The sequence below is a fragment of the Alligator sinensis genome, unplaced genomic scaffold (genome assembly GCF_000455745.1).
Source record: "Alligator sinensis unplaced genomic scaffold, ASM45574v1 scaffold262_1, whole genome shotgun sequence".
Taxonomy (NCBI): domain Eukaryota; kingdom Metazoa; phylum Chordata; order Crocodylia; family Alligatoridae; genus Alligator; species Alligator sinensis.
Genome location: NW_005841904.1, coordinates 2,741,217 through 2,751,872, shown reverse-complemented (window position 1 = coordinate 2,751,872; position 10,656 = coordinate 2,741,217). Strand labels below are relative to the sequence as shown.

At 40.1% G+C, this 10,656-nt stretch overlaps 1 protein-coding gene across 10 annotated transcripts in view; it reads left to right on the top strand.

Annotated features, from left to right (window-relative positions):
- FSIP1 (fibrous sheath interacting protein 1) overlaps positions 1-10,656 on the top strand; it is a 173,182-nt gene that overhangs the window by 159,108 nt on the left and 3,418 nt on the right. For 4 of the 10 annotated variants that reach the window (XM_025197741.1, XM_014517370.2, XM_014517369.2 and 1 more), the window contains 3 exons: positions 4,577-5,120; positions 5,971-5,980; positions 6,105-6,241. In XM_025197741.1, coding sequence (XP_025053526.1) covers positions 4,577-5,120; positions 5,971-5,980; positions 6,105-6,207 — 657 coding nt within the window. In that variant the 3' untranslated portion in view covers positions 6,208-6,241. Of the gene's footprint in view, positions 1-4,576; positions 5,392-5,970; positions 5,981-6,104; positions 6,244-10,656 lie in introns of those variants that run through there. The other 6 variants (XM_025197743.1, XM_025197745.1, XM_025197744.1 and 3 more) reach the window with 4 other exon arrangements.

Below are 10,656 nucleotides of genomic sequence, written 5' to 3'. Positions count from 1 at the left end.
AGCAGGAAGGGAAAAGGTTATTTCAGAGATTACAACCATACATTTGACATTCACTGCAGTTAAATACATCCATGGGAACTTTAATGAATCAAAGTGATAATTTCAAACAAATAGAGGCATAGACATAACAGTTTACTGTCACCCTGTCCAAATCAAATATCACAAAGCAGAGAGGCTAATTCCCTCTTCTCTCTAGTCATACTCTATATTTGAAAAATATTGAAGCCTGCTTTCTTGTTTATTGCAAGTGATATATGGCTGTCTTTTACTCTATTTAGAATCTCCCAGTTTTGATATATTATCTCTCTCCCTGTCTTGAGACATAATATATGGACTTTTCAGTGGTAGGCTATTTCTTTTACTGTATCACTTTGAAAATAGTCCTGAAGCATTGTACTTGTAACCCCAGAGTCACAGTAGGTCTGTACACAGAGTAACTACAAGTTTGCATTCCTACCACATGCAGTAAAGCTTTTCCTATAGAGTGATGCCTCAGAGGAATTCATTTAAACACAAAAGATCCTCAGGTACAGAAAGGCAACTTGTGGTCAGAAAACATTAGCTGCATGCACAAACAGAATCCTACTGAAAAGGTCATTAGCAGGCATCCCAATCTCCAGGCTAGGAATTCATTTCTTGGACCATTAGCAGTAAAAAGCCTAATGATTAAATAGTACTCAGTTTCATATTAAAAATTAGTGAGAACAACTAGAACTTTTCCAGTCATAATAAGAATCAGAATTCATTGCTCATTTCCCCTTGTCCAGTATGCCATTTCCATCTTTGGAATAATACACATTATGCACATTTATATGTTATTAAAATAGTATCTCTGTAAATATTTTGTCTTTAGTGTAACTTAGTGCAATTTTGTAAGTATTCTAGAGTAAAGACACCTGAGGAGAATTACAGTCTTTAGTACTTGCTTTAGACCACACAGTTTATCCTGACCATTGAGATTTGTAACTGCTTACAATTAACAATAAAATAACCTTTTTGACACAAATACAATTATTACATTTTGATACAGTATAGTGCCATAGGTATTTAAGTGTTCGTTTGGTTGCAAATATATAATAGGTTTCAATGTAAGTTATGTTTTTATTTTCTATTTTTTCTGATATCCCTAAAGTGACTCTCCAGTCTTCCATAGTTAGACAGACACACAAAAAACAGCTGCTTTGATCTGAATTAAGTATTGATTGTGTGCCCCAAATTTATGAAGAAATGACATAGGGTTATTCAGGAAGCTGTCTACACTTAGTGTGGTCCTATCTAGAAGCTACAAAATATACAACTATTTATGGAAATTCATCTCAAGGACAGTTAGTAACATGGAATTATTATAGATAGAATTCTTTACAGTATTTGTGCCTGTCTTAAATGTTAAAGTTTTATATTATTTTAAAAAAATCAGTAAAACAAATCATGAAAGGGTACTGTGATGGGATACTTACCTGACTTGTCCTCATAAAACTTAGTGGAGGGAAGGAGAGAAGGCACTGAGGAGGAGCCACATAAAGTGTTCTGCTTGTTCTCCATCCACCAAAATCTCTCTCAGCCTCAGATAAAGTTGAGGCGAGCTCAGTGGCAATGCATAGGGGGTGTACGGGGGGGGGGGGCATGTGCCTAGGAGGGCCAGGAGAAGTGATCCCTGCGGTCCCCCTGCAGCCAATTGCACCGAATGGTGGGGTCCCCCCGTGGGCAATCGCACCGACACGGAAATGCCAGCAGCATGCTGCTGGTACTTCCAGGCCAGTGTTATCGGCCACAGGGGGACCTCCCCCCAGTCACTGACTGGCTGCTGGGAGGTGGGGGGGGGGAAGGACCTCCCCTGACTCAGGAGGCACCAGTTGCTCATGGGAGAGCTGATGCTGCCTTGAGCTGCACTATTGTATAGTGCATATTTTTAGATTCTACAGAGGTAGAGTTGTTGACACACTCCTGCCCTTCCCCCTCGGATGTGGTCTGAGGGACCAGGGTAGGTACAAGAGACCTGTCCCAACAAAAATCAAGTAATCTAAAAGAATGGTTATAAGGAAATTTTTGTAAATTATTAACCTGTAAGTACAGTAAGTATGGAACTATGCAGAACACAGGTCTGGGCACTTACCCAGAGAAGGTTTTACACTGTATCTCTGTGACTTCCCAGCATGGAGAAACCACCTATAAAAACCACTCTAACCACCATACCACATGTCAGGCATTACCCAGGCTGTATTCCAGTGCTCCTTTTGAAGGTGCCTCTCAGCAGACACAAGTGGTAGATATGTCTTTGCTTCCAGCAGGGCAGAAACTACCCCATTGCACTGCTCTGAATTCATTTTATCCAATGACTGTTAAATGCAAGGGAAGCCCCTACTCCTACATAGGGGGGGGCCCTCCTTGTCCTCCGCCGCCTCCCCGCTCGCTACTAGTCAAGATTTTCCTACAGTTTCATGATCTGGCTAAGTACAGACAGTCTAACAGCCCAAGGATGAATTGATTCAGTCTTTGCAGGTTAGTCTAAGCTGTAGCAATTTGAAATGATAAGCAAATGAACATACACATTTACTTTTGATTCAGGAAATGCAGCCACATGCCTGCAGTGGCTCAAACCAGAATCCAGAGAGTGCTAGAGCATGCCTGCCAGGCACCACTAAACAGGAGGGAAGAGAAATGCCCTCCAAGGCTTTTCCCCGCTCCACACTGGAGGAGAGGGGGTGTGGCCAGGCCCCAGGCCAGGGCTCTGTCTCTGACTGGGGGAGCTCTACTAACACTGAATTCATAAAAGCTTGAACAAGAATAGTTCTTTCTCTGAAAAACTATAAACTAAAAACTATAAACAAAAAACTATAAACACAGCCTGGGAGGTGTATTCGCTTACTCTTCCTGCTGCCTCCAATGTCTCTAGGATTTGCAGTCCAGCATCAGAGCAGCAGGACTCCACAGGGTTGCTTGTCACTTCTTCTTTCTGCTTCCAGGTGCTCCTGGGATTTGTAGTCCACAGTTGCAGCCGGCACTAAGTTTAGCAGGGCAGGGCAGCTCCATACTTGGGGGAAGGTGAGTTTAACCCCCCTCTCTGGCCCCAGATCCGAGCCTGGGGTGGCCAGTGAGCCAGCAAGTGAGGCTAGTGAGCCAGCTGTCACTGCTCAAGCTAGGGAGCAGAGGGGTAGGGCCAGCCCTGCTCTCTGGAGCAGACAGCACAGCCCAGCCTAGGGCTGAAAAGCATGCTGGAGGACTGAGATTTAACTTGAACCAGGAAGGGGTCTGGGACAGAAATTTCATAAACCGGTTTGACTCAGATCAGTTAAGTCTGATACTACATTCAACCAGGTTTAACTTAAACCAGTTTCAGTCATTTTGAAACTGGTTTGTGAGCACTGAACTTATGTTCTGTTACAGGTTTAAACCAGTTTCTGATCACTTAAACCAGTTTATGTGTAACATCTGTTCCAAGCCTTAGACACAGATTGGGCATGTGTACGTAGTTGTATAAGTACCCAGACAGTGCATATCCTACTGCACACTCTCAGCCTATGTGCATATACTGTGTATGCATACAAAAATGCCACTCACATGACTAGAAAGCTACCATTTGGACACACAAAAGGGAATAGAATTCTACCCATTATGTCCATCCCGTTGATTTTGTAACATTAATTTGACATTTTGAATAAGCAAGATATGTTTAACAAAATAGCATTAATTTCCTCCTCACTGAAAGCTCTTTACATTCACAAACATGAATCAAGAGTTTTACCTTGTAAACCATACAACTGTCTCTCTTCAGGCTGTGATCACATCAGTTCATGTACCTAAAGTAAGTAGCTGGGTGAAGTGGCCTGCAGAGCAAACGCAGGTATTGTAGGCACTATTGTTGTTTGGTGACAGTCTTCTCCGAGAGTTGAGATCAGCGCCCCAGAATGGAGGTGGTAAATACTGCAGTGCTGGAGATATTAGTTGGCATAAATGAGTGCAGCTGTAATTAAATCATTGCTTATAACTAAGCTTTGGCTCAACTATGACTAACGTCCCCTCCAATAATCTTATAACACTTTTATGATACTTCAATAGGCTAACTTAAGACCTCCTCCATATTTAGTATCAGATTTTAAGAAATACCCATGAATGTAAGCTTTCTCCATTTTGTTATTGTGTATGCAAGAAATTGACTGAGAAGAGGATATATGATGCAAGCTCTCCAAATATATTAGCCAAACAGCAATGCATCTTTTGGCTAGATACTCTTTTTCTCTCAATAACTGAAACTTAGAAGTAAATATTAAACTTTGTGACTTGTGCTTTTATCATTAAGAAACAAATTTAAATTGTGTGGGAGATCTTAGGTAAAATGAACCACCTTTCTTGTTCAGTGCACACTATACAGCAGACATTCTTCATAAGTTGCAGTGTCTTATTCTCCTTGCACTCTGTGGAGAGATTTTGTATAGTACTATTATGTATAATTATTTCTAATCTCAGTATTAGCCACAAAACCCTGGCCTTGCAGTTTAAGGATACCAGTTATTTTTTAGTGTCTTTTAAATTGTTTATTCTTTATTTTGACAGAAAGAAATGTTTCCTTTTTTTCCAGCCTGAAGAGCTACCTTGTCTCTCTGAAGAACAGCTCAAGACCCTTCTGGAAGAATGTATGCAGTCTCAGAGAACAATAAGCAATGTTCCCATGTCAAAATCTCAGGAATTGCTTTCTGATGAAAATTTTTTCTCATGTTACACAACTCAAGATGTTACCCTTCTCTCAATGTCCACTCTTTCTAATCCGTTGGGTGAAACCCATAGTGTAAGGATGTCAGCAGATCAGGAGAATGCTGGACTTGAGGACAAAAATGAACACAATTGTGCAGAGAATGAATCCCCAGGCTTCTGTCTCACCAAAGCAATAGCTGATAGTAATTTATCAAAGGATTTGGTGGTCCAAACAGAAGAACCTAATGACTTAGAAAGTCTACAGGAGATTGCAGATAAGAATACTGCTGAAGGTTACTTTATGTCAAGAGCACTCAGCACAAAAAGCCTGAAAAAACCTTTCTTGGATGAACCATTTTATGGCATCAGTGTGAACAATGAGCTATCCACAGAGACTGACATTCCCAGCATACCATTGCAAACCAAAGGAGGTGAGGCTCTTAACAATCTTTTAAATAGGCTTTTGATTATGATGAAAATACCAAGCAGGTTCTTACCAAAGGTATGCACTAATGTACTATGATTACTATGGTGGGGCAAGGATGTACTTTTATGAAGCAAAGCACTATGCCAGAAATAACACAAAAAACTGAATTAAATGTTTATCAAAATTCTTACCTTGACATATTTGGCCATGAGATTAGTCCTCTTATGAAATATACTTTTGATGGTGATTAATTCTGTCAACTGGAAAATAAAGCTGGCTGCACATATAGAGTGTTGGTTTATAATAGAAAATCATGTTCCTCATTTTTTCATCTGAACTTTCCTTCTGTTGTCAGAGAAACTGTATTCTCATAGTCGTTCCCATAATTCACATAAAAGTCCTAGGAGATACCTCTTGTGTATGTTTATTTAATATGACAAATAATATATTTAAAAAATAAACTTACGTTGTGATCTAGTTAGAAGAAAAACAATCAAATTGATTCTGAAACTTCTTCCCTGTATGACAAAAAGACATTGACATGCCACAACACTGCATAAGCTGTTCATTTCTACAAACTGCTTTTTGTCTTTTCTGTTCAGTAGTAGCAAGTCATGATTTTACTGAGTTTGAGCTGAGGCTGTTTGATTATAGAGGACCTTAAAATCCATTTAGTTTGCCAAATGATGAGTTGTTATTATGTTAGTAAGCTCTTTCAAATTGGGAAAGTGCTTTTGTAGATTCATTTCTAACTTAGCAGAGTATCTTATCATCTTCTTATGGCATTAGTTTGTCAAGCTCTGCTTATAATTGTTTCTTTGATTGTATGTTATTCTTCTTTTTTCATTCTGTAGGAAAGATACTGTAAGTTACGCTAACATGACTTCACATACCTGGAAGCAGGACATAAAGAAGACTGTCAGTAACTAAGCCTATTCAAATATGGCCCGTCTCTTCACACCCAGTCTTTACTTACTTTCTCATTCAGGGAGCATGAAAAAGCAACCCTACAAGATCTCCTTTTTGTTTTCCTTCTCAAGAGAAATAACGAAGTGACAAATATGAGGATGAAAGATTGGAGAAGAACATAAGATAAGTCAGGAAGCCAGTATCTTTCTTTGCAGAGTTCAGTTACTCATCAAAAACCAGCCTCTCCTTGGAGGACAAGCCTCCCCTTTTATCGGAAGCTTTCTCAGTTCCCCCTCAGGGGTTTTTGCTGCCTATTTTGAACTCTCTTTTCCTCACCCCTGCTCCTTCTTTTTGCTCTGCTGCTGTAAGAACTCTGCATTTCCCTAGTGATCTAAACCTGGGCTGTTCAACTTCTAAGAGTCTGGGGACGACACACCTCATGGGCTGCACCTGTGTCAATTGTGTGCCCTGTGGGCTGCACCAGGGTGAGCCACAGACCCCCTAGGCTGCACGCCCTGTGAATGCTCCCTCCCACTTCCCACCACTGCATGCATACCCTCTCCTCTATCCCCTCCTATGCCATGTGCTTGTGTGGGTGGGTGCCTTGCTGTTGTGCTGCACCAGCAACCACCTCTCCCTCCTACCTCTCCCTGCCACTGCACCGTGTGGCACCAGCTTCACCTGTACGTGCCTGTGCTGCCACCCTGCCCTGCCTCCCTGGGTTGGAGGCAGGAAGCAGCAGCCAGCGGGAGAGAGGGAGCCTAGAGACTGGTTGCTTTTGCAGCTGGAGTGATGGTGGGGTGAGGTGGCTGGACCGGAGCCCAGAGTCCACAACTTAGCCTCGCACAGGCTGCCACTTGGACAGCCCTGACCTATACCATAGTAAAAACCGTATCTTGTCTACTTTGTCCTTTCTCTTTGGGCTTGTCTCCTCCTGCAGACATGGCTGTCTAAACCAGCAGCACTTTTCACACTTTCAACAACCTGACTACATCCAGTAGCCTCTCCCATGCTAGAAAGAAACTTTCCTTATATCAAAAATCCTGCCCATGCCTCTGCATGCCTGGGACATTTTGGGTAATTATATTACATTCTGCCATTGAGTTATGTTCCAGGCATTGTCCTTCTTCATTTAGAGACATTTGTCTCTGACTTCCACCTGACTTAAAAATCAGGCACTAAAATATGAGGTAATTGGACAACAAACCAAAGAGGTTACTGTACCCTTTGCTCTAGCACACTAAGCTCAGGATCCCTCAGTCCATACTACAGATTTTGTACAAGGAAGACCTCCTATATGTAGTCTGTCTAAAGAATATATACCTCCATCTTCAAATCTCCCCCTTCTAATAAACTTGGCCTCATGTTTGTGATGAACTGGTTATACTTTTCTTTTGGGATAGTCACATTCCTTAGAGTCTTCACTGAATAGTTGCTAAGCTGTTCCAGGAAAGCATTCAAATCCAAGTTTACTCTGGAATTAAAGTTCTTCTCCCTTCTATCCTAGATCAGAGACATCACCATCAGCTGCTCTGAGGCTTTTAGCCATTTGGAAAAAATTCCTGACCTGCTTGTACTGGTTCTGCACATCATAAGGGCACAGGTTACCTTTCTGGTGAATTTTGAGATGTTCATGGACAAAACTCTTTCCTTCTTGTGATAACTTATCTTGCAAAGGATATGTATACATTTCTTGAGACCCTTGGCATCTTTCTACCTTCTCTCCTTGTGCTTATCCTCTTCTGTGTGCAAATAATTAGTTTAGCTTCTCTGCTATGGCATTATCATTCAGAATGCACCTTTTATTCCTTGGTCAACAAATCATCCCAGCAGTTCTCTCACTGGCTTTCTGCTTTTGAGGTATTTAAAAAAGTTTGTATTATTAACTTTAGCATCTTTTGCTAGATGCTTCTCAAATTCTTTTGTTGCTTGCCTTATTTAGCATTTACACTTTACCTGCCAGAGTTTGTGACATTTCTTATTTTGCTCATTTGGGCATGTCTTACATCTTTTTTTGAAGAATGCCTTATTGCCTTGAATGGCCTCTTTAACTGCTATTAAACCATGCAGGGATTTTATTAGTCTAGTTGCTACCCTTTTTGATTTGTGGTATATACTTTTCCTGGGCCTTTAAAGTGGTATTTTTAAACACATGGAGTTATACCAGTGTAAAACTGGCAGGTGCCTTCCTCATGCTAGTGGTGGGTACCTTTCCTGTGTTGGCTTTGAGTGCAGGGAAAAGCAGCGGCAACAGGTACTTTTCCCATGTTGGACCAGAGAGAAGTGTTAGCAGTGGGTGTTTTCCCCTTTTCTGGGGCAGGGACAAGCAGAAGTGATGACTGGGTCCTAGTGCCTACCTACCCATGTCTGAACCTAACTGGGTCTTAAAAGGCGTTAACAGATTGCCAGCCACTGCTCCAACACAGCTACTTAAAGGCAAGATTTGATCCAGAGCACTGAATTAACAACTGATCTGTAGGATAGAAATAACATTAGGATGTATCATGATACATGCTCTGCTAAGTCATACTGTTCATATATACATTTCTATGAAAAAAAATATTTGGGTTAGTATATACTGTACTGCTGAATGTTGAATCTCTCTCACACGTGTGTGTATATATATGTGTGTGTGTGTGTGTGTGTGTGTGTATATACACTATATAAAACCCTGTTATACCAGATGTTTTACATATGGTAAATTTGCTTCAAATATAAGTATTTTCCACTGCAATCATATTAAGTAATCCTTGATCAAGTTTTCAGATGAGACTGTCCTAGAAGGCTAGTGGAGTGTGGGCATTCACCTGTTGTCCTTCTGAAACAGAATGTCTGTGTTGGCTTTACATGATTTTTATTTGTCAAGGAATTATTACTTGTACCGTGGATAATTTTTACTAAAGCTTCTGTTGTTTTTACTAGAAATAATGTAGCACTTGTAAGAACGACATTGGGCTATTCAAAGCTCAGGAGAGAAGAAAGTCCATTGTGCCATATCTTATTTAGGAAAGGAAAGTCTTACACAAGCTCTAAAAGGTTGCCTTTGCTGAGCTTCTGTATTACATCTGCTTTTCTTTAAATAATTTGAGGAAATGTATTACTTCAGAGAATAGAAGAAAGCTCTTGAGCACTGACATTTTTTACCTGTTGAAGTGGATATTATATGGTATCCCTCCAAAAACAACTAGAATGAGAAACTCAAAAGCTTGTGTCTGCTATTGACCTGTTTTTGAATATTTGCCATGACACCTCCTATTTTGTAAAATTCATTTGCCAGATACGCTAGTAGTTTTAGATCAGCTTCCTTAACATAGGGAGACGTTTAGGCAGCAAACATCCAGACCTTCACAATAATTTCCATTGTAGTAGTCAGTGCAGAAACGCTCTGTACTCAGAAACAATCAGCTACATCAATATCTGTTTTATACCTTAAGAGTTAAAATTTTGACCATGTATTACTATGCAGGCATGCGTGGAAAATCTTAAACTTGTCTTAAGAAAATGTAAGGCATTTCAATATCAGGGGGGAAAAAAAGAAAACAAGAATAAAGCAGCATGTAATTTCACACAGGCATTTTTCCCAAAGAGTTGGCTAAATTCTGCCTCAAGATGCAGGCTGATTTCTTAGAGCTCTGATCAACGACGAACAGAATTTGGCCCTTTCACCTTGTTTCCTATCGTTAAAAAAGTAAATAGAACTTATTAACCATCAAGAAATGTGGTATCTTGCCATATCATTTTGTTGAATAAAAACACACGTTCAGCCTAGGCAGAATGGAAGAATCCAAACAAAAGTTACAATTTTGGTACTAAGTGAAAAATAATCCTCTGCCAGATAACTCCATAAGGCATGAAAATAGGCAAGTAACTTGAGACTTGTGGGAAGCACTCCTTAGAATGGCTGCTAGAGACCTCTTTCTGAGACAGCTGACTTCTTAATTGTATCTTTATAATTGTGTTAAATAGAAAGCACATAATGTACAACCATATAATAGACTAGTCTTTAGTTGTATTTCTCTTCATATCATTAATCTTTTTCATACACTTTATGCTTTTAGTAACAATAAATAAATAATAATACAGTGTTTACTCTTATACCACTTCTTGCCACCGGTTCTCAAAACACTTTACAAAGGAGGTCCATGTGCTTATCCCCATTTTAAGTGGGGAAACTGGAAGGTGAATTCACTTGCTCACAGATACCAAGAAGGCTAGTAATCAAGCAGGAACTAGAAACCAGGGATGCATCTACACATGCATTAAGGCACTTTTCCTAATGCACATTAAATTTAGTACCTCCAATGTGAGGTACTAAACAAATGCACATTAGGCTGCCTTAATGCACAGTAACAAATGAGCACAGTTTTTAAGTGACACAATGCAGAGTAGCCTGTTTTACTGTGCATAAGCATAATAGCACAGTTTTTTACGTGATACTTTAATGCGCAGTAAAATAGGCTACTGTGCATTAAAGTGCACATGTAGATGCAGCCCAGGAGTCCCGAGTTCCATGGAGGGCACTGTCCTTTAGGCAACAGTGGTTGCCCTTTTGAGTAAATTTTTTGTGCAAAAAAAAAAGGCTTTTAATAATATGGGTTAAAATATATCTATGCCCAGTTATCTTGCTTAAA